The sequence below is a fragment of the Anser cygnoides genome, chromosome 1 (assembly GCF_040182565.1).
Source record: "Anser cygnoides isolate HZ-2024a breed goose chromosome 1, Taihu_goose_T2T_genome, whole genome shotgun sequence".
NCBI lineage: Eukaryota > Metazoa > Chordata > Aves > Anseriformes > Anatidae > Anser > Anser cygnoides.
In genome coordinates this window covers 63282142-63306893 of record NC_089873.1, presented here as the reverse complement: position 1 = coordinate 63306893, position 24752 = coordinate 63282142, and the positions used below count along the sequence as shown (strand labels likewise).

Genomic DNA, 24752 nt, shown 5'->3' with positions numbered 1-24752 from the left:
AGAAATGTGGAAGGAAAAAACCACAAAAGCAAGGAGTGATTAATTAGTCATGTTTGTTTTGAACACTGTGTAGTCTTATATGTAAAAGTAAAAACCCAGAGTAAATCATAAATAGGGTAGTTAAATAAATTAAAGGATAAAAGTTACAGAATATAGAACTACAGAGATCAAGACAAAGATGTTTCCTGAAAATAAGTTAGATGCCAAAATAACTCCTCATGAAAAGATATGCAATTCTCACTTTAAAATGCCTGCATTAGCTCAATCAAATGACAGGAAGAACACTGTGGGTACAGACATGCTTTGGCAAGAACACGTGCTGAAGAGTTCTGCCTTTAGTTTCATGTATAACCTGTCTATAAAATAGAAATTTCTTCTCCAGTACATTAAAGGGGAGAAAGTGCATAGATTAATTGTAAAGGACACCCAATAATTCTCTAAGAACATACTGGATCTAGAATTTCAAGAGCTTCTTTATTGAGAAAAGGTTACACACACAAAAACCAGCTGAACTTCCACATGTAATACCTTGTTTGTTCCCAAGACAACTCTTGCCGCTACACTTCCCACTATAATTGTTCCTAGTACTTTGGATCTCACCTTACTCTAACTTGCTGCCAAGACAGAAATATTCCACCTGCCATTCTAAGGAGATGTCTTTGCAGTACTTTTTAAACACAGTAGTGCTTATCCTGTAGTCCACTGGCCAAACTGACCCTGCTTACAGCCATTTACCTCCTTTTCAGCTCCTACAGACCCTTAGCACAAGACATCAGCTGAACAGACTGGTGGCAGTCAGCTGTTGGGCAGGGAGACAGGTTTCTGCTATCAGAGAAAGAGCCTGTGAAAATAAAATTGTCTTGAACTCCAGCATAGAATTCCATGGAGGTTACTAATAATTGCAGTAACTCTTTACAGGCTGCTCACATTCTCCACACTTTTCAGACTGCAGAATACAGGCATATGTTTTGTATGTAAGCAATAAATCACTGCAGTGACAGGAGTGGTAACATTTACCTTTCTCCTCTTACTATGCAACATCCTTGGACAGAATGGTACGTTCTGTATGCTGCAGTATCACTGTTCTTTTGGGTTTGAACATGAGCTGACTTAGTCATTTCCTGGGGACAGACCATTTGGTCAACACAAACACACCCTTTGGCTGAAATCATTGAAACCCAACATTTGTGAAAGATTTTCCACTAAAAACACCAACTCTCCACAAATGTACAGCATTTATAGTATAAAAGACAACTTAACTGAAGTAACTTTTAACACAACTTTAGTATAGACTTAGGACTGCTTTTCTCCCTCAGGTACGTTTGTACTTCAGAACAGCTAGACATGATAGACTTGAATTTCTAAAACAGCTTTACTGAACGTAGGATAAAGGTCATGACCACCTAAGAATGACGTGGTTTATTAAAGTTTAGGTTTAATAAAGTTTAATAAACTCAGTGTTCATAAATTAGGAGAACAGCTCTTTAGCTACGCAGAAAGATTCCTGCCTGCATTCAATAATAAGAAGAAAATAATAAAGTTCAGGTCAAGAGCACTTCAATTTTCAGAAGTACGACACTGCCAGGAAGCAAATTTAATGAAAATTTCATAAAAGTAAAGTGATTCCGCAGCATTCTCTACTTCCCCAAAGTAAAAGGTATTAACATCTTCTGTTTTATGTTCTCTTGCTTATGTTTCCTTCCTTAAAATGTGTATATACACACGCAGACACACACACTCTCTTTGGCAACACGAAACAGAGCAAACATTCTTGTTTGTTGTTAAGACATTGTCCAAAGCAGAAGTATTAAAAATGCTCTGAAGGGAGCACAATAGCTACTATGGTACAGTTGCAGTTCAGAAAAATCTTGAAAGTGGCAGATAGTCAATGCAGAGCTGTTCAAACCCTGTGAAACTCAAACTGATAATGCTCAATGAACCTAGCTAATAGAAGACTGGTTTACACAGCAAGCAGTGGACTTTCAGGATCAGTTTCCAGTTGAAGTCACAGAGACAGACATCATCTGGTTCAAAAAGGATGCGGGAGAATTCTTGGAGAATGCTTTTGGAAGTGACTTCAGAAGACTTCTGAACCTCTAAATAGACATGCAAGCCTCTAAAATCCCCAAAACGAGAGGAATAAATGAACAAATGTGGTCAAGCCCAAAACTCTTCTCAAATGGCATTGATCCTGCCACTGTCAGAGAAAAAAGGTGCTAAATTAAAAGTATGCTATTGAATTAGGTGACACATTTTTAGTAGCAAGCAAAGATCAAGTTGTCAAAGACCAAGTTGTATTAGATATTTTACAAAAACAGTAGAAGTATTCTGAAAGATGAACTGTGCCACAAATAGCAACCTCCATTAGAAGTAGTCAAAACTGATTAAATAACATCTATTGTAACACAAAACTTTTATCTTTTGTAATGTAGGAGAAATCTTTTCACATTTAAAACTCAAACATAAAACTCATATTGAAGAAAAACATGAAACAATTTTTATATATTTCTGCTTTTTAAATAAATACCTCTGCTATCTCTGCAAAAACTAAAAGCAAACTGAAGTACAATGACTTATGTTAGCTATTAGTGCACATTTTATCTGTTACTTTGTTTTGTAGAATGCTTGCATCTTTACCTTGTAAACTAAATTCTTCGTACTTAAGACAATTCATTTCCAACTTCGTCAAAAACTACTGATAATTCACTTCTTCGCTAAGAGTAGAATATCCTTAATCTTCTTTAACATTAATAATACTGAAAAGGCAGAAGTGAAAGAACTGAACACAATATATTACAGTTCTGCTCTACTTCAAATTCACTATATGCTGCAAACCACTTCACTGTTTAAAATGACCAGGAATATTTTCAAAATTCTTAAAATCCTGGAAGAAATATGTTAAAATTAGATAAAAAAAGCTACTGTTAAGGTAGCATCAGGCCCTATCTTAGAATTTAAAACAAATTGCTCTTTAGACTAAAGCTAATTACTTTCACGTTGTTTTGCTCTTGTTTACTGTAGTATATTTTGGGCAAACTCAGATCAGTTTTTGGTATCACTCTACAAACCTCCATAGGTCTGTTCTTCAGCAGGTCTATGGTATGATATTCCATCTTTTTTCATAAATTTTAAAGATATACCAAGAATTCCCCAAACGGGTTTTGGGCTATATATATATATATTAGTAGTTTAAAAGTGATTGATTATACAAAAGAGCAGTTTTGTGGGAATCTGACAAATGGATTCATCAAAAAGCATGTTTTAATGATATATCAGAGGTCGAAATACTGTAACCAAAATAAGTGTTTATTAGAAGAGCATGCCTCAGTTCTGACCTAGAAGGTTTATGCTACTGCTGACAAATTTAAAAATTAACTTTGAAATTAACTCTTAAAGATTAACTCATTTACTTTAGTAAATTCAACCATCCCTTACTGAGGGTAACAAAACCCTGCTTTATGAATTGTGTATTTCAGTGCTTGGAGTCTTTCAAACTTGAGAATCAATGACACTGTATTATTAGTTACCAGTAACAGTAGGTTAATTAAGCTTTTTGTAGGCTTATCAAGCGTACATGTAGCAGCAATTTAGAGAGCAAACATTAAAATCTTGTTCCCAAATGGAAGATTAAATCCTTTCTAACGTACAGAAAAGTTTCAAGTACAAAACACCCCCTCCATTTACACACTTAAGTACATTTTATAGTTCTATGATGAAAAGATGATTTCAGACTAGCACTAAAGCTTTAATCCTTCAATGTCTGGAAGGATGATGCTATTTGAATATTGTATACATGCTAACAAACATTTAAGTTTAAATTACCATATTATCAATGTTTTGGTTTAGCTGATATTGGACAAACTTAAGCCATAAAAGAAGGCTACAACTGTGCTGTGGTAAAAAAACATTTAAATCCAATCCATCTAAATCATCACAGTAATTGATTATGGCTGATCACTACAATTAGCACAACAATTAGCTTGAACACACTCAAACACTATCTTAAGTTTTGAAGCTTTCAGTCTGTATTTAAGTTTCTTATAGTATAATTCAAATTGAGCACTCAAGATTCCAAAATCAAAGCATCTGAACAAGGTATCAGGAAGTCCTCACTGAAACATTAACTTCAGAATTAACTATGTAAACACAGGCACTTTTGAGGAAGTGCCTTTAGATGAGTATAATATGTCTACTCTTAAACCATGTTAAGTATTTACCAGTAATACTATACATGCACTACAATTGTGAGAGCAAAGTCAGGTAACTTTCTTTTTGTTTTAAATAATGCAAGTCACGTTGTTTACACAAAATAACCATATGTTGGTTATATCTAACTTTTCATACAGGAAAAACGTCTGAATTTGAATATCACCATCAATTACGGTTATGTGTGAAGCTACAGTTCAAAGTAGATTCATCATAAAAGAACAATCTAAAAATGTTTTTGCTGTTTCACGAGTAGAAGAAAACACTACAAAAATAAAATGGTGGAGGTTAAGCATATACAACCACCATAGCAGGTCAAAGCTTGAAAAAAAATAAATCCTTGTAATCAACTTCAATACTGAACAAAGGATTTACCAAAGGGTAAAAGCAATTTATAGAGTTGTGGCTTTCTGAAGCTGAAAAAGTTACTGTGTCAACCTGCTAGAGTACTCATTTGTAACCACTAATAAATATTAAATCACATTTCAAATACTTCCTGTAAAATCTACCAGGAAATTCCGTTGCACAATTTCTCCTTATAGTACTTCACTGCTTTTGATGAATGTTCTTTCCAAGGTCAAAACAAATGTTATGGGGTTACCTGCCTTTCACAGATCACCACTCTTTAAATGCTTGCAGGGATTCTAACAAGAAATTTGGAGCTAAATCCCTTGGTTTAGGCAGCCCTTAATACCCTTCAAAGACAGGAATTTGAATACTTTTATCCTTCAATCATCCTACAATTTCTGAAGTGTCTGCATATACAAGGCTTACATGGCAAGGTTTTGGTAGCGGAGAGGCTGCAGGGGTGGACTGTGAGAGTGTGGCCCAGCTGCCCCACGTCAGGTAAGTGCCAGTTCCAGCCAGCTTCAAAAGGGACCTGTTGCTGGCCATAGCTCAGCCATGAGTGGCACTGGTTGTACCTCTGGGAGAAGCAGATTTAAGAAAGGAAAATCTGCTGTGCTACAGCTGCTGGGAGTGAGGAATGAGAAAACGCAGAGAACCAGCCGTGCAGAACCCAAGGTGAGTGCAGAAGAAGGGCAGGAGGTGCTCCAGACACAGAACAGAAGTTCCCCTGTGGTGTGTGTAGAGGCCCCTGGTGGAGCAGGCTGTCCCCCTGCAGCCCATGGGTCCCACATGGAGCAGATCTCCACGCTGCAGCCCATGGAGGAGTCCCCGGTGGAGCAGGTGGATGTGGTCTGTAGGAGGCTGCGGCCCGTGTAGAGCCCCCACAGGAGCAGGCTCTGGGCCAGAGCTGCAGCCTGTGGACAGGAGCCCACGCAGGAGCAGAGGGTCTGGGGGGAGCTGCCGCCCGTGGGGGACCTGTGCTGGAGCAGTTTGCTCCTGAAGTATTGACCATTTGGTATGGGCCCATACTGAAACAGTTCTTGAAGAGTTTCAGTCTGTGAGAAGTCCATGCAGGACTTCCAATTCAGGAAGGACAGCATCCAATGGGAGGGACCCCACACTGGAGTAGGGGTAGAGATTAAGTTTTATGGACTGACCGCAACCCCCATTCCCCTGCTCAAAGGGAAGAGGTAGAAAAGGATAGAGAGTGAAGGTGCTTTTAGTTTCTCACTGCTCTAGTCTGTTATCAGTAAGCAATAAGTAAGCAAACAGTACTCTCCCCTATGCTGAGTCTGTTTCACCCATGACAGTAACTGGCAAAGCATTGTAACACACAAGATTAAGGAAGGAGCTCTACGTTGCAGTTTTCATAGTATTCCAGTTCTAGTATATAATGAAGTGCTGCAGGACCTCTAGGTAGTTATGAAAATGTTAGCTATTTCATAACTTGAAGTTGTGGTTGACAAAACAACTTAATGCATTTGTAATAGGAAGGAAGAAGCAGGAAATAAGATCTAGGAATTATAAGTTTATCCAGAAGTAATCAGTTCGAGTTTCCTGCAACTGTACTAGAAGAGGGGTGGCAGCATGGCATACCGTGTTTTCAGTAGGAATATTCTAGACTTTCCTACCAGTGAAATCCCCTCTCATTGAGCATGCAGCTACAGCTTCTTTTTCCAAGTATTTATTTCACTTCACTTTTCACCTCCTTGACGTCTCACCCCACCTACAACTGTTACTTCCTATACAAAGGCCAAAAACTTGTTATTAACCCAAATTATTGTATATTTGGATTATTTCTGGCTACCCTACTTTTTCATAAAGATTTTCAATATTTTTATTTTCATTGCTAAAATGAAGCAACCAAAAGCTTTCTTGCTGTTAGAAGATGCAAATATTTCATTACAAGTTCAATACCCAGGCAATGCAACCATGCATCCAAGCAACCTGATTTCCTGTGATCAGGTGCTTCCAGAGGCTTCCCGCATAAGCTGCTAGCCAGACATAAATCTAATACTGCACAGTCAAGGAATATAGATTCGTATGAAAAAAAATACAGGCTTGGCAAAAAGTATGCCTTGAGTAACCTTTAGCCTTGAGTAACTTTTTTCTTAAAACAGATGTCCTAAGGATGCATCACTCCAGATATGGAAAAACAGCAAGAGCTGTGTTTTATATGTGTTACCAAAACTAATAAAATTTCCATGTAGTTCCTCAAGAATAAATATGAAGTGTGGCAACATACAGAACAAGACCACTTGAGCCACTGTAAGTGATAGGATGAGGCAAGTGTGGGTATAAAATATACTAATGAGCCAGCTAGACAGACTATAGCTTCATTCCTCCCATCTGTTTCATGTCTCCTATTCTCAAGTTTCAGCTGAAGTTCATCCAACCCCTAGAAAAACAGTGCCACAAAGACAACGAAGTAAGCAGTTAGTATAAGGCAACAAGCAAATATCTGCCATTTACAAGGCAACACTGATACAAGGTGAGCAGTAAGACAGCAAAAATGGGCTCTATTGCACATTTGCAAAGACTGCAACAAAAACCCGGAAGACCACCCTCTGGAACAGGTATGTCACCACCGCATGAGCGCTGCAAAATTTCCCAAGGCAGCAACAGAATTGAAACTGAAGGTATTTCCATTCCATCTTGATTTGGCATCAGTGTTTTCCTAATCCCATAAACTAATTCAAGGAACTAAAATTTAAAACAGAACAAATTTGGAAACCTCAATTTGCAGAAAACTAACTACAGGAAATTAACTTGCAACAGGAACAAATGAAGAGGGTCAATGCCAGGGCTATTGTAAAGAAGCAGTTAGAATACACAGGTAATAATATTAGATGACTAAACAGGATCGCCTGTTCTGCTGGCAACTAATATTTACATTGGCTGAGCTGTAACAGAACTGCAGCTTCACCTTCAATGGTGAATGCTGGTAGACAGCATGCTCATTATTCCCTCTCACCCTCTAGAAGAGATAATATGCCATGAAAAAAAAAAGCATACAAACACTCCTTCAGTCTTATGTGACTGAAACTACTGCAGAACATCACAAATTGAACATCTAAATACGACTTAGTTATCTGGTTACACAAAATGTGACTTCATGTTAGCTATATGCTACAATACATTCAGTAACAATACCTGCTTAGTCGTTTTTCATCTCTCCCCACCTCCACAGACCCATATCGATTCTGACGAGGCTACCAATGAGGCTGCTTTTTGTAAGATCTGGCTAGATTCTTTGTCCATTTCTAAATGCGGCCACATGAAATAATTCTACTGATCTACTGAAATAATTCTACTGCTGGTGATAGCTCAGAGTGCTTATGCAACTCAATGTTTTCTCTTGTCATACTATATTCCAATATGTTTCAAATTCTGAGCTGTGTGGAGCCAGCAGTCTGAGTATGGGCTGCTAATGATTCCTGGATAAACAACCAGATTTCACTTATCAAAGAAATCATTTTCATTTTAGAATGTCTCACACATTCAGCTTACATATGTGCAATAAGTATTAGCTAAGAACACCAAAACAGCCGTTATTAAGAAATAAAAATAGTAACAAACAGTGCTTTATCACAGGAAAGCCTTTTTGAAAGTGACTTGCAATTCCACAAAACTGCTTCTTTAAGGGACAACAGTTGATGCAATGACTTCAACTATTAGCACTGTCTACAGAAAGTTGTGTTTCTGGTAAGTGACACATACATTAAAAACTTTTGCAGAAACTGAGCTAACAAATTCAGAGTCAGTGTAGGTCTCCTCATTACTTCTTAGATTAAGTTCTTCGTAGTGTAAACAGTTTCTATTATGAGCTTCGCAGCTTGCATACATTCCTTGTAGAACTGCATGATCACAAGATTCAACAACAAACAGTACATGTTTGAAGCAACCTTGAAGCAACCCAGGCTACTTCAGCTTAAAATCAAGAGGCCACTCAAACCACGTCAATTTGAGAGGCGGTGATAAAAGATCAAAAATATAAATATTTCATCAGCCAGCCCATGTCAATGGAAACTAGCAGATGTGGTACAACACCTAGGCCTCCATGAAGAAATCTGAAAACTAATACAAGCTTTCCCAAGCTATCTAGTATCAACAGCATTTTTCTAATCTCTCGTCCTAGACTAAGTTCACATTCTACTATGTTCACATTCTGCATATCTTTGTATGATTACCTCATATTTATGACCATTGAACTTCACCAATTCCAATCAATTTATAGCAAGGACAGAGATCAATACATTCTCAAGAACTGTGTGAGGAAAAAAAAGCTAATTCAGGGTGGACTTCAGTGCCATCACTAACTGCAATCCATGCATAATTGTTATTAGATACCAGAAAATTCATGCGTGAACTCAAATTGAGGCATTCACAGGAAACAAGTTCAGAGCAACTTATTTAGAATGCAAAGCACTTCAAAACAGAAATGGCAAGAAATACACTGTGTGATAAAGGAGATCTTTTGTAATGAATATGAGTATATCAATAATATGAGTAGATATATAAATAACATTTTTAAAAATCTCAAAACTTAGGATTAGCCCTACCCTCAAGGCCTGTATTTCCAATTTCATTACAAGATACAATCATACAGAGCCATATGAACACTGCTGCAAATCCCATTTTGTATAAAACCATACAGTAAACAAAAATTATGTAGAAATCATGAGGTAAATTCACTGAAACTAACATATGTTTTAAACTAAAACCTCTTGGTTCTCTAAAAACTTGGCAAGTTTGTCTTAACTCTAGGAATTACTGTCACAGTAGATTAATCAACAAGAAAAAGCAGTCATGGGATTATTACGTATTAACTTAATTAATAGTTAAAAAACAGTGGTCACAGTAATGTACTGAATCTGCCAATTCCGTACAAAAAAATTAAGTTTTATATATTGAAAAGCTCCACCTAAAGAAGCACTCTCATAATACACTCTCCCTGAATCAGAACCTTTTAGTACTGTACCAAGTGTGTCTAACTGAATCACTAGATGTTGCTTTTTTTATGTTAGCAGTTTAATGCTCATAGAGGCATGGTACCAAACATCTGTAAGTCACCCTAGGCTGTAAGATGGAGATAGTATTACAGCAATATGCAGAAAATTAAACATTTGTCTTGGCCACTGGCATCTAAGGCAGAGAAAAAGTTACTGTCTTTGAATTGGACTCTTTCTGGCTTGAAGAATGAAGGATTTACATAGTATGTGCACTTCTAAGACATTAAAATCTTTCTAGTTATGGACCACGTGGGGCAATCTGTTGCAAGGGACTATTCTCAAAGGAAGTCCTCGCTACAAAATATAAAAATAAGCCTTCTAAGCTAGCAATATGTTCAACATCATGGAACAAATTATCAAAATTGTATGAAAATTTACAAGTCTACTTCTGAACAAACTAAATTCCCAGAACTGAGCTTGTATCAGAAATTATGTTGAATCAGACAACAGGACATAAGGACAATAGTCTGTATGTAAGCAAGCATTATACACCACAGCTCTGAACTGTGTTAGAACAGCAGCTCAGAAAACAAGAGCCTAAGTCTGTTCATTTAAATTATTATATACTTTACCAGTAAAATAAACTAAAAGTTCCATTCACACCACGAAGACAAATGTTGAGAAATATAAGAATTCTACACTAGTTATACAAAAATTCTTTTCTGTACAGATATTAAGTTTCTTTGGTCCTAAATGAGGGACCAGTCCTTTCAACAAATGTAAAAGACCAATATAACGTTTGAATCCTAAATTAAAAGTCACAGCATTTCTTCACTTTTCTGACCTAGGCTAATGTTAGTTAACTTTCTGTGAAGTAGAGATAAAATCCATACAGTGCTAAGGCAGTTAAGGAAAGCCATTTTACCTTGGAAACTAATGTCATGCGTAGCACGAAATATATATTCCTTTGTCTGAATAATTTAAGTGGGTTGACATACTGCAAATTCACTGTTAATCTTCTCTCTTCAAAGGAAATGAGGTATAACAAGAAGGAGCACTTATGGAGACAAAACACTGCTTGAATTAACTACTGCTTTGTAAAATTGATCACCTTTGCAATATAAATCAAAAAGAGACCAAAATCAGATAAGTTTATTCTGCTCTGGACAAAATTTACAAGCTCTATAGGAGAGAAAGTTTGCCACCTTCCTGCTTTTATTGCCCTCAACCTAAACTTCTCAACCCTGATAGGTTTTCATTCATCTCAGAGAAACAGAGGGAAACTGCACCTCTGACCAGCTTCGCAGTGGACATGAGACACCTAAATGGCTACTCCAGCAAAATCCCACTTTTCTGTCCGCTGAACAAACACACTTGTAATCTAGCCTGATCTGCTGTTAACTCTTCACTCAGAGCTCACAATAAATACTCTTTTAGTGGTTGCTATTACTTTTGCTACGCCGCAGAAGTCCTAGAACATTTTCTTTCAACTATCTTTTCATTACAAGAATATCCTTTCTCTTTTAGTAAAATAAACAACATTTGTTTGATGTTTTGATCTTAGCTGGAGCAGCAAAATCTTATTAAAAAATCATAATAACATACTTCACTAATGGGTAACTTGTTCTAAACATTTGTATCTCACCTTTGACAGAAGCAATTTCACACAGGAAACATGGCCCTCATAGACTGCTGATAAGAGTGGTGTAATATTATGTTTGTCTGGAGCCTGTAAATTGAGACACAGTTATTTGAAACACAATTTCAGACAGTATTAAAAGGTTTCGCTTAACTTCATTTTGTTTTTGTCAACCACAGAGTGAAGTCAAGGATTTAAGAATATTTTCCAGAAATGCATTCCTTCAGATTTTTTTACTCTGCCTTTTAAAAATAAGTGTGTTTAAAAATCAGTCAGGGAACAGCACGATAGCTCTTCCAAGGTTTGTCTACATTTTTTAAGGCCAATGATAAAATTCGCAAGGTTTCAGCTGAAAAGTTTTGCCCAGTCTAAGAAGAGCACTCCCCATTCTCCCACTTTTCAGACAGTCTGGCTTCAGAAATCCATTATGGCCGGAAACATTCTCTGTGCTTTCTTCTTCTCTCTAACCTATGATCCTGGAAAGAGTAAAAAGTGTAGCAACAGAAATTTTCTTATTTTTTCCTCCATTTTGTGCTGAATTAGTAAAACACCTGAGGAACTACTAATCTTTCTAGGCACCGATGAGAAAATTCAAGCTGTTTTGTTAAGGTCTGAAGCTAATATGTCTTATATATATTAATTTTAGGCAGGTATTCTGAAGCATGGCATTTGGGGTATATGGTTAAAGTATATAGGAACTTCATGGAGGACTGTTTTGAAGTGCCAATACTGCTCAGCCAAATCTTTTCATGACACGAAGCCATGCATGTCAAGCTACAGCAAAATGACAGTTTGTGCAATAAAAATGTCTCAAATCAATAAAATAAAAAGACAAGCATTCCCATTTAAACACAGCTGATCCTGCCCCAGCCAAGGACGCATTGCAATGTCTTCTGAAGTCCCTTTCAACAAATCTAACATGCATTTCATGTCACCCTTTAGATATGATTGCTGGTTCTATTTTTCTAATCATCGTCAAATGAAATTTAATTCTTGTAGATACAGCTTTTCCTAATGTGTTTCAAAGTGTTAGAACATTTAACAAATGTAATTTTAAGCTTCTAACCTTTAGGAGAACACCTGTCAGGCATTCTTAAATGAATCAAATTGCTGTTTCATCCAACTCTTCCAGTAACCATTTAAGCACTTATACCTATCTCGTATGTGGGAGAAAAAGGGACCCTAAACTGTTTGTAAAATGATGTACGTACATTAATATCAGCTCCTTTCAATAGCAGAAATTCCAGAATCTCAAGCTGTCCACAGTCTGCTGCATAGTGAAGAGGCTTCCTCCCACCTTCAAGTGTCCGGTTGACATCTTCACCCTTCAGTGTAAACAAACACACAAGCAAAATTTAAAGTTATCACTCCAAAAAATCTTGAAAAAAATCTAACAACTTCAAATACACCAAAGAATGTTCCATCCAAATATTTAAGTCATTGCCTAATAAAAATCAAAATTAAGTTGCTTGATTTCCTTTTTCTCTTCACCTACACATTTAAAACTACATCAGAGCCTCAGGCTCTCCTTCCACACTGAATTTCAGGTTTAGTGAGTGCCCAAGTGCAGTATGTAACTTGACAACAAAAAGTCATTATAGTATGTGGAAAATGCCCATGTTTGCTTGTTTTGCTTCTCCTACCCCTAACTGGGATCTTATTTATCTGGCTACTCTAAGTTACTTTCCCTGCTTTTACACATGCTGAGGTGTTGCATTCTGAGAAGCTACATGTACAGAAATAAGTCAGCATCATAACTACTAGCAAGTGAGTATAGACCATCCATAATCCAAAAAACAATTACAAAACTTCACTCTTTTAAAAATAGCATCCACTAAATCTGTAATATGACACAAAAAGGTCTGAAGGCAGTTAATCAAATCAGGACACAGGAAGTTATATTCTAATGCCCCTTATAATAGTAGATTGAGGCATCCCTTAAGGTGCAAATTAAATTTAATTCAGTGAATGCCTAATTAGCTTTGTTTCTTCATTCTGGGTTGTGCAAGTAAGGATAAACTGATTTAATGCACATCAGCAATGATAAGAAGTTACTAAACACCAAATACTGACAGGCCATATGGTAAACTCCTGTTCATTTGTGCAAGTGAGCTAAGTATTTCAGGTCACAGCTAAATTTAGCATCTTACCTCAAGTTTTGTGTCTCCACAGAAAAACAATCAGAATAATTTCAGCTGCAGCACCAATTCATACTTCTCTATAAAACCTCTGCAGTCCCCTTACTCCTGTCTCAGCTCTCTTCTGAGAGTGGAAGAATAGACTATTAGAAGGAAATCTTTTTCTGCGCTTGATGTTCTACATTGTCACAGCCTTATACTGCAGGCCAGTCAACGAGAACACCTTTCCTGGTGTTCAGAGTTCTCCTCTCCTTGCCAATAGGCTATTTGACTCTTTCTATAATAAATCCCAATCAAAGTCAAAGCAGCACAACAGTGTTTAACTTCATGTGTTTAAATAGTATACTCTGCATTTTCTGGTCTCAGAAATCAGGACTTTGCAAGAACATTCAGTAGCATGAGAGCTTCAAAGCAGGACTTCAAAGTAGTAGACTAGGGCTTATGAAGCACGTTGAACATAAGAGAGTTAGTTTTAACTAACTTTAAATAGCTTTATTTACAATTTTTAGAACAGCAATAAGTTGTACCTCTCAACAGCGTCCACCACAGCTTTAGCTATGGATACTCACCACAGTGCAATAACACGTAAGATACTAGTAAGGCTACTGAAAGTCTAACTACCTTTGACAACTTCATTGCTGTGCAAGTCCTGTGATGCAACTTCTCCCTTACTTTGCTGAATTTCAGTACAGACCATTGGCTGGGATATGTTAACAATTGTGATCCAATAAAAAAAACAAAACAAAAGAACCCCACACTCATCCAGATCACAGTACACTAACAGCATACAAATAGCCTCATCAGTCTGAAAAACACATAAGGATTCTGCATACTTTGCTTGAATAGGGAGTTAAGCTCTACTGATTTGTATTTGCACATCACCACTTTTCATCAGTTTGAAAACAACTGGCATTTGAATAGCACGTGTATGCAGATAATACCTTAAAACAGGCTCTGAAGCATCTAATGTCTGCCACATGTGAGGACACGGTAAATAAGGGGATAAGGGAGAGGTTCATGAAAGTTAGCTCTTGGGACATCACATAGTACAGCTTCATATTCAAAAAGTTAATGGTCAAAAATGATATTTTGTACTTTAGAATCATCATGTGTTAAGATTAAGACAGTCCAAAGCTCCCCTTTAAGTGTCTAAATACTCAGCTGCTTGGCTTACACTATAGGATATCTTTCTTTTGAAAGAATATACGACAGATTCTTCTGCTTTCTTCTAAGCTAGTTGCAGGAAAAAATCCTGCTGGACAATGAACTTAACCACTCAAACACCAAGTTTTCTAGGATTCCTTTAGAGATTGTTAAAGCTTGCTTATAGGTAAGTACTTTGCAAGAAGTCTCCAAACAAAGATGTCCCAAAAAGACATGATATGGATTTGAATACGAGCACTAAGGAAGTGTATTAGCAGCATCCAAACACAAACTATAGCACCAAAATGTTTCAGCCTGAACTAACGTAACCAAGATACACTATCATTTACAATAATAAATTGAAGAACAAAAATGTACTCCTAGATTCTGTAATAAACAAAGCCAAATATCCATATTTTTTGTGTTTGTGAAAAGCCACTGTACAACAGCCCACTGGATGTTATAAAGCTTCATTTGGCCTTCCCCATTCTCAGTCTAAGACATATAGAAGTAGGAAGGGAAAACAAGTCAATTCACTTCATACACAAGGATCAAATCCTATAACAAGCAACTGCTTTCAATGTAGTTTATAACATTTCAGAAAAATTGCAGGACTCTTCATAGATGATTTCTTTCTGGCTTTTAGATCACCTGCTTATACTGCATTCCCAGCTAATAGAATGTGAACATCAGAAAGGATACAGAGCAGCAGTCTCTGGAGTGGGGCGCACATGCCTGAAGGGGTGTGCAAGATAATCTACTGGGGGGTGAGGACATTTTTTGCACCATAACTGAGCTGTAAAAACTGTTTATTTCATCCTTATCACATCCTTTAATTTCTATTTTGGGTCTTACATGCATAATATATTAGCACAGTAGTACATGTATATAACAAATAAAAAAGCAGTACATTTATATAACTTAATGCATTAGTGGTGCTTGTTCAATTTTATTATTTATTTTTCACTGATAGGGGTGCATAATCAAAACACTGTGGATACCACTGGTCTACAGTTCTATCCATACACATGGAAACAATAAGTGAACTCTTTCACTGGAACAGTTTCATCGCCCTCTGAAAGTTTTACAGGCTAAATAAAAAACCCTTAACCTTACCCCCCCCCCCCCCCCCCCCCCAATTATTAAAGAGCAACTGTTATAAAACTCAAAAATATTATTGTTCCACTTTTGCAGAGAGAAAGTGCCTTTAGGCATGGAAATGTTGACTTTTAATTGAATTTCAATTAAAGATATAGAGCTTCAATCTTAATGTACACCAGCTGTCGTTTATGTGCTTAAATAAGTCTGTACATGTAAGTTTCATATAAGATCACCAATAAAATGGGAACATCAAAAGACTGCTTGAACCCTCATGATTCAAACTGGCAGTAGGCTGCTGCCAAAGACAGCAGTCACCACAGCTGCAACAATAAGCTTTTTACTTGGCTAGACAGTGATGTGGAACATATCTAACATCCCAGATAATGTTGTCAAAGATCAACTAAACAAAATGCTGTGCTCCTTTAAACTTTGAATGCACAGCCCTGTGAATATTGATTTTTGTCTTCAGTGGATGAGCACTCCACACTGAATTTTCTTGTTCTTCCATTTGAAGTATCCTGGTTAGTAAGCCAGGTAGAGATGTTGACTTGTAGGCAGCTGGGTTCTCAGTTTCAGAGAGGTCAGCCATGACAGGCCATATTTTGCGCAAACATATTTTATCTATACAGTAGTGTCTAAAAAATGAATGAACAGGTACTAGAAAATTCAAATATTCACAACTGCAAAGAAATTATATATTGTAGCTACAGCAACAAGCTCCAAATCCCAATTCACATCTTCACAGGATATGAAGAAAGTTAGAGTGTAAGGTCAAGACTTGGGTCTCATCTCTAAGGCAGCTCTGGTGAAGACATGGCTAATTATGTTAACAGAATGAGATGAAGAGCTCAGCCAAGCCCTGCTAACAGGCCAGGGCTGGAAATAGCACAGAAAGTAATCTCTTATGTATGTTAGCCAAAAAGCATCCCAACAGCTCTCGCAGGAAGTTTTATAAGATTATTTTTGTCATCTTCTGGAGCCTAACAGAGCAGAAACAAGATTAATAGTTATAAGGGTACTTTGAAGGAAACAAATCAGAATGAAAAAGAGCCATACCGACTTCAAAATAAAATATACCTTCACTCAAAGGCCACACTGCTCCTGAAGAAAGGTTATTTCCACTTTCTGTAGTGGGCCTACAAATTCACTAACAATTGTGCAAATGCTTGTGCAAAGCTGGGGAAAGGAATGTGCCCTTGCAAAGGGAAACGATCACTTCTTTTAATAACTTCCCAGAATACACTGAGTTCACTTAGTCAGATGTTTGAGATTAAGTCTGGCGTAAACCAGATCAGTAATGTTTTTCTTTGCTGATCAAAGACCTAAGGCACCAACTACTTACTAACATTAAAAACTGGTTCAACACATGAAACATGAGAACCAGCAGTTAGCAGGTATCTACTTTAATCCCCTCTACTAAAATCTGATTACAGGTTAAGAAAAGCCTCTCTGTGAATCTCCAGTTACTACACAAGACGGAATAAAAGATGTTTACAACACAGTCATCTTATGTCCTACTTAGAAAACTCACATACACAGATAACTACAGAGTATTCATTTAGAAAGATTAAGTAACAGCTTTAATTGAAAACTACTTACCAACATTCAATAAAAGACAGGAAAATAAAAACTCAAAGCTCAGTTCTAAACACTTAAAAAGTCTTCTCTGCTTTTGAAATAGCTTACAGTTGGGTTCATCATGAAAGCAAGTATCATGTTAACTTCCTGTAATGGTGGAATTAAATCCTTAAAAAGATCTGTTCAAGTTAATTTCTTGAGTACTGTCTAAATTACATACTCTAGAACTTAGTTCTCCCACTAACCTCTATCAAAGGACTCAGGAAACATCCTTAATGCAAAATCTCAGTTTAGTGCACGATTTTGAATGACAATCTTAGATTGTCAGAAGTAACAGAATAGAATCACAGGAAAAGTAAGGTCAGCAGCAATCTCAGGAGATTGTCTAGTACAACCTCCCTGCTCCAAGCAGAGCCATCCTTTAAGTTTAATCAGATTACTTGGAGCCTGGTTCACTTCAATGCTGAAAAACAGAAACACTCGAGACTTTTACGCCACCTTTTCCAGTGCTTAACCACTGCTGCTGTGAAGGATCTTCTCCCTTGTGTCCAATCAATTTCCTTTGTGACCACTGCATCCTGTCCTGTAGCTGAGCACCTCTGAGCAAAGTCCAGTCCCATCTTCTTTATACCCCTGCATTTAATACTGAAAGGCTAATATTAATCCCCTAACATCTCTTAAAGCTGAAGAAATGCTGTCCTTATATATCATAAAATCCAAACCCCCTTCAACACCAACACACGGCTCTTCTCTGTCCTCACTCCAGTTTATATCTCTTGCAGCAAAGAACATCATGCTGAACACACTAATCCAGATGTGGGCTCAGAGGTGCTGACAAGAAGGAAACAACTGCTTCTGTCAAATTTGCTGGACTCTTCTCTCAAACACCCTGGACTTGTTAGTGTGCAGGCGGCCTTCAACAATGAAAGGGCACACTGCAAACGGTGCAACCTGTGTTCTCTCTGGGAAGCTGTTTCTGAGTGAATTAATCCCCAGCTTGTACTAGCACATGAAAGTTACACCATCCCCAGAAAATGACTCTGTGTTTGTCTTGTTAAAATCTGAGGTTCTGTCAATACATTCCTCTAACTTCTTAAGGTCCCCTCTGAACAGCATTCCTACTTTCCACGTTATCAGCCAATTCCCCTCAGCCTGGTGTCATCTGCTGACCTGAGCGGTGTTTCATTCCACCATTTCAGTCATTGATGAAAATACCACATAGTATCAAGCCTCAGGGCCAACCCTGAGGTTTTTACCTCAGGTATTTTACACCAGGTAAATAACCACTGAGTCAGAGTGATAGAACCATTTAGGTTGAAACGGACTCAGGTCTCAGTCTGATCTCCTGTGTAAAGTAGGGTCCACACTGAATTAAGAGCAGGCTGCCAAAACTCTGTCTAGTTAGGCCTTAAAATCCATAAGGACAATGGCTGGAACCCCTGCTCCAGTGCTTAATTACCAATAGTGGAAGTTTTGTATTTTATACAAATGAAACCTCCCCTATTCCCATCAAGAACAACAACAAAGAAAATCAGAAAAATTACAGACAGCAATCAGGTTGGTCAGGCATGTTTTGGCCTTGTTAGGCTGTGATGGCTACTCCTAACCACCGTAACAAGTCTGAAAAAGCCTTCCAGGAGGATATGCTACACAGACTTCCCAAGGATTGAAGTGAGGTTGAACAGCCTTCCTAAGCATTGAAGTGAGGTTGACCAGCCTTCCTTTCTTGCCCTTTTGGGAGATGAATGTGACATGCTTTTTTGCATGGGAACTATCTATCATTCCTTGCCATGACTGACAGGTCATGGTGGAAAGATGACAAAAAGGCCTCGATGTCAGTGCTTCTGGTTGCACACCACCAGTCATATGGATTTGTAGGCACCCATTTCAAGTGATCCCTGACTCTAACCACAATAGAGAGGATTGCTTCTAACACAGACTCCAAGTGAGGCACAGGAGCCCGCAAGGCCTGATAGCAGAGCTTACTTATAAAGAAAGAGGCAAGAACTGCATGGAACATCCAAGCTTTTTTCTTTTTTTTTTTCCATAATATAATATCATCACTAGGTCATCTGCAGACCAGCGTATTCCTTGTTTCATCTTTTCTTGCCACTATACCTACATGAAAGCCCTGGCAGCCTCATGCCCTTTTCCACTTTAACTACAGTGAAGCTTTGGCTTTTCTAGTTCCATCCCTGCATACCCTGGGAAAGCTTCTGCATTATTCTTGGGTTTTAACATCCATACTTTTACTTTTCATACTCTTCCTCTTTGTATTTAAGACTTAAGAGATGAGTTCACTGTACAGCCACACTGCTCTCCTGTCATACCTGCTGGATGTTTCTGAATAATCTGGAAGGGTCTGCACCTTAGTAGCTGCCTTGAGTAAGTTCTGCTAAATTTCTTTATTCTTTTGCAGTCTAAGTGATAACAATGACTTAAATTTCACTGTCTGTCTCTAATGAATATTATGGCATTAGCTCATTGAAACACCAAATGATTAAGTTTAGTCATAAATTAAATTCTAATGCTCTTTATTTTCCAGGCAAATTATTTAACCACAAACTGACGCTACCCTCTAAAACAGCCCTTACATTTTCTGTAGGCTCTGATACACAGACTGCATTCCACACCTCCCTTGATCTAACTCTGCCCACTAACTCCCTCCTGTCCCAGTTCCTGTCAGCTTCAAAAGCATCAATACCTAAGGCCAACTCAGCTAGAACAAATTTATCTAGTGCCACTCATGCATCCCTACAGCATACTCCAAATGCTTCAACCACAGGCTTACTTTGCAGTGGCACTCCAGCTGAGGTTGAGCCAGCTATTCATGTGGGCATTGTGGTTTGCCAGTAGTTTTGCTCTAGAACATTACTGCCATGCTCTTAATGTCTCAGCTCACCAATTACTTTAACACTCATTTCTTCTTGTGTAACAGTTACAGTACCACTACTCATTGCCACAGTTTGATGCTTTCCACTCCTGCATCAAAATTAGTGGCTGAAGAATGAATCCAGTGTAGCAACTAACCAATCTTAGAATTAGCTTGATCATTTCATCTTTCCAAATGAACCTGTTTCTTCATCTGATTCACCACTTGGCACTTGAACACAACAAATAAGTAGCTGGGATTTACACTGCCGTTCTTCCACAGGAATAGAAACTGAAACTGGTGACCTCATTAAATCCTGTTGCATAGGTTAACTGGATTAGTAGAGCAGTATCTGCAATTCTGATGGCATTAAAATGCTCTTTCAGATTTAGAAAGAACTCCATATCCCCATCTGTACTTATCCTATCGTGCAGAAATAACGGTCTCCCCACTTCATGCATTCCCTGCCTTGAAATTTTAATGAAGAACACCAGATTCCATGCACTCAGATGTCCTTTAAATGCAGGAAAGCACCCTATAGGAGTTGCACTACTGAGTAATGCCGAACTCGATTACCCTGGTAAAAGATGGACTCTACAAGCCATTTCATTACCCCAATCTCTTTGTACACAAAGGATGGCGATACTAAGAGTGTTAGATAACTCTGATGTTTTATATAAAGCGATAACTTCACTGATGAAGTTTGAGTGGTAAAGACAACTAAGAAGTCCTCTTTATAGAAAGAGAAGTTTAAATCCTATGGATGATATATTTAGAAAAATCTTATTGCATATTGCAAACACTACTTCCAAGCATGTGATATTTTGCTATCTTTCCCATAGGCCTTTGTTCACATTGACTAGTTTTGTTTTTAAAAATTCAACCAAAACATTTAATGAGTTTTAGTTTATCAGGAACATTTCAAATCAATCTCACTGCATGTATCTATAGCAAAACATATTAAGATTTCAATTCATGGAAAGCATGAAAAAAGTAGCATCTCAAGCTTTGAATATTTATGTTCTCCAGGTGTAGGAACAACAGGCAAATACTTTAGAATAAAAGAGAACAGAAAAATGTGGATATTTTACATTTTTGTTCCCTTGCCACATCATGGTGTATGACCTTCATATTGGAAAGATCACGTGCAACATTCCTGTGTGCAATGTTAGTGACATTTTGCACTTTCAAGTGCATAGTGTCAACAAACAAAATCCTCCAGAAATTTTATGCCAGAAAAAAAATTGAAAAAACAGGAGAATTTCCATGCAGCATCTGCTTTTTATGTTCTTCATGAGATGTCTTTAAAGAAAACTCCTATTAGGTAATTAAGTAAGCTCTGACACTCCCAATAAAAGTGATGGAGGTGACCTCTAACTGAAAAAATCTTTCTTATTTTGTGATATTCTGAATCCAGAGATCCTCTTCCGAATAAAAATACCATGGTCAGGTGTCCCAATTTCACTTAAACTTTGTAAAATGAAACTAATAGAACTAAATTGTAATTTATGCTCTTGAATACAATCTGAAGACACATTTCACATTAAAAGTAGTTATGCTGGTATCCACTGAATGAAGTGTCTTTCCTTACAACCAGAAGTCACACCTAACCCATTGCCTGAAAGAATAGGTTTTATGCTTTTAGGTAGAATACAGATAACATAAGCTTTAAAACCGCATAATAGTGACAGTCCTCAATCTTCTGAAGGGAAAGTAAGTTTGTACAAACCACACCTTCGGAAAAAACAGCCATATTTTCAGAGTTTAGCTGACAGTCTTGCTTTCTCACAATGAGGAGCACAGGAGGGAATTCCTTTGTATTCATCTTCCTCTACCACTCCTTCCTTTTCTCAAAGTTTGAATAACAGGGTGTAAACTGACTCATTCTCCAGCATAACTTTTTTTTCCAAATTCATCCATATAGAGAAAGGCTTTTTGCAAAAATATCCCCACATAAGCACTCTGAAGACAAAAATACATTTAGCTATCTTTGTAATTCTAATTCTACTTAGAGATAGCTATATTTTAAGAATTTAAGCCAAAGTTCACTGCCTAACCTGTATTTCAGTTGTATGTTCATAGTATTTTCAAATGTTTACTGCTGTTACTTTTCAGCTGTGACTGATTTAATCCAAAAGTTACCTCTCCAGCACCACAGATCTCAACCTCTTGATTAAAAGTCTTCAAGGACAAGGCAAAGTATAAGGCAAATACAACTCAAATTATTTTTTTTTTTCTTCAATCATCCTACAAGTTCTGAAATGACTATGAGTTCAAAAACATCATAAGTGAAGCAAAAGCTTTTGTCCTTATTCTACATGCTTTACCATTAAAAACGTAAGATGCTATACTAACCCACAGGTCATAAATACTTGAGGTAGTGAGAGGAAACTCAAACACCACGCTTCCTGAGACATGACTAATAATCTAAAAATATAAGGACAGTTCAATATTACAAGCTTGTGAGTTTACTAACTCATTGAATCACAGACTATTTAAGGCCGAAATAGAACTCAGGGGCTTATCTAGTCCAACATCTTCTCAAAATCGATCCAATCAGATCAGGTTGCTCAGGACATTGCCCAGCTGAGACCCATGCTGAGACTCTGAGGATAGAGCTCACAAGTTCTCTACACAGCCCTTCCCAGGGCTTGATCATCTTCGTATTGAACTATTTGTCCCCTTACACCTAACTGGAATTTTTCACATCCCAGCCGGAACTGTTACTTCTTATACTTTCAGCGTGTACCTCTACGCAACCTTCTCTGTATCCCTCCCTTGGTACAGAACGACAGTAACTTCCCCCAAACTCATGCCTCTGAACACATTCTAGTATTTTATCGCTAGGCTTTCGGCCCCACTAAGCTGTAGGTCCACATCTTCCTTTTGTTATTGATATACTAGCCCCTTCTAGTGCCCTTCAAACTCCTTGATAGTTTCAACTTCAACTGAACTTCGGTTTTCATACCTCCACTCCCTGCACATTTGTGCAATGTTTCTGCATTCCTTCCAGAAGACCATTTCACTTTCACCTTCTATGTAACTCTGTTATTTGTTACAGATTCCTCAAACTATCTGACCTGTTTGCTGTCTCTAAGTAACAGCCCTGGAAAGTGCTCTCTCAAATCAATGTTTCTCATGCTGTCACGAGTTGGTCTCAGAACGCAAAGAAAGGCCCCTGAAGCATGTTAACCTTCCGTACTTGGGCAGGCTGCACTATTGCCTCATCTATACTCAAATACCACCAAAAACTGAAGTCTCATCTTGTTTGATTGCAATAAAGTTTTATAGCTCGTCTCTCCTGATTTCCTCCAGCTTTCAGTTGCTTAAGCACAGAACTCAAGCCTCAAATACCCTGGTTTTCAATTAACTTCCTCTAAAGATTCAAAATTAAAACTGAACACTAAATTCAAACAAAGAGGCTTCACTTTTAGCATTTACCAGCATAAAATCTAAACTGAGGCTCATCACTGAAAACTCAAGAGCTACGACCTCAGTTTTCTCACTACTGAAACATTCCTGGGGCTTACATACAGAAAGCCCTGATTCCTCATGTGACCATATGGAGAAAGCTCTTTTTTCAAGCTCCCTCATGAGGGAGGCCTTCCATTTTGTAACCCTTGTTCTCACCTAATGACTGCCAATGAGCTGATTCACATGCTGCTAACCTCAACTCAAAGCTGGATTTGCAGACATCTATTGTTCCAAAATACATATTTCTATAATGCTGTCAGGCTTCTTTGCCATTTTTTTTTACAGAATACCAGATCTTAAGTACAGAACTCACTATATAAAATATTCACCTGGTCTGTGTTTTAGGCCTTCAGTTCAGCGACCTTACAACATTCAAGTCTTTGCAAGTAATATTGCAGTTCAACACTAAACGTTTTCCCCTTACAGAATAGTCTAAAAAAGCAGCACTGACTTTGAAGCAGTAGTTTTCATTCCTGCCATGATATAAACTGATTTGGCCAAAATCCACAAGCACTTTCAGAGGTCCTTGGAGATCACCAATAGAAATACCCTTAAAATGAATTCAATAACTCAGGACTAATGATTTTTCCCCAAAACCTTATTTCTAGTTTTCAAGTGTTATAATTAAAATGACTTCCTGCCTCAAAACCCTTTCAAGCAGCAGGGACAACAAATTAGTCTCTTCTCCTGAGCTGTTTATACCATTTTCTCTAGAGATTGTCATAGTAACTGGAATGGAGTACAAGGCTGAAGCAGTTTCTGCTGGGTAGAGCAGAGAGGTTACATATCTGCATCTATTACTGAAACTGTGTTCTGAATTGCTACAGCAGACATATCCTCACATCATCTGTCCTAATAGAAGCCTGAGGCTAACTGAATTACTAGTCTAGCACTTCAGACAAGAACTATTTCGTAAACTGCTCTATATTTCATCACAGTCATACCCTAACACACTGTTTCCACAGGCTTGTCAATTGTTATTTATTAGAAAGAAAAATAAAACAACCAGCTCATAACATAAGCCAGTGCAGAATATTGTTTAAACTTTTATACATTTATTCCTTAAGAGAAAATCTTGACATACAATGACTTTGGGATTGCAGAACTAAGAACTGGGCAGAGCAGATAAAAAGATACAAAGTCCCCATATCCACTCAGACTTAGGTGTTCAAAAACTACATAGCAAACGGCTTCTCAAAAGAGGAGGCCTAAAGAGGAACTGGTTTCCTATATTCTACTCAGCAAAATTACCAAGTCTCAAGTTTTCTTGTCTCTATCTTCTGGTTCACAAGAAAAAAATG

At 37.6% G+C, this 24752-nt stretch overlaps 1 protein-coding gene across 2 annotated transcripts in view; it reads right to left on the bottom strand.

Annotated features, from left to right (window-relative positions):
• Positions 1-24752, bottom strand: part of MTPN (myotrophin) — a 42035-nt gene that overhangs the window by 3981 nt on the left and 13302 nt on the right. Inside the window, exons 2-3 of one of the 2 annotated variants that reach the window (XM_048051373.2) lie at positions 12357-12470; positions 11152-11235 (exon numbers count right to left, since the gene is read on the bottom strand). In XM_048051373.2, the coding sequence (XP_047907330.1) occupies positions 11152-11235; positions 12357-12470 (198 nt within the window). Of the gene's footprint in view, positions 1-11151; positions 11236-12356; positions 12471-24752 lie in introns of those variants that run through there. The other variant, XR_007159225.2, reaches the window with a different exon arrangement.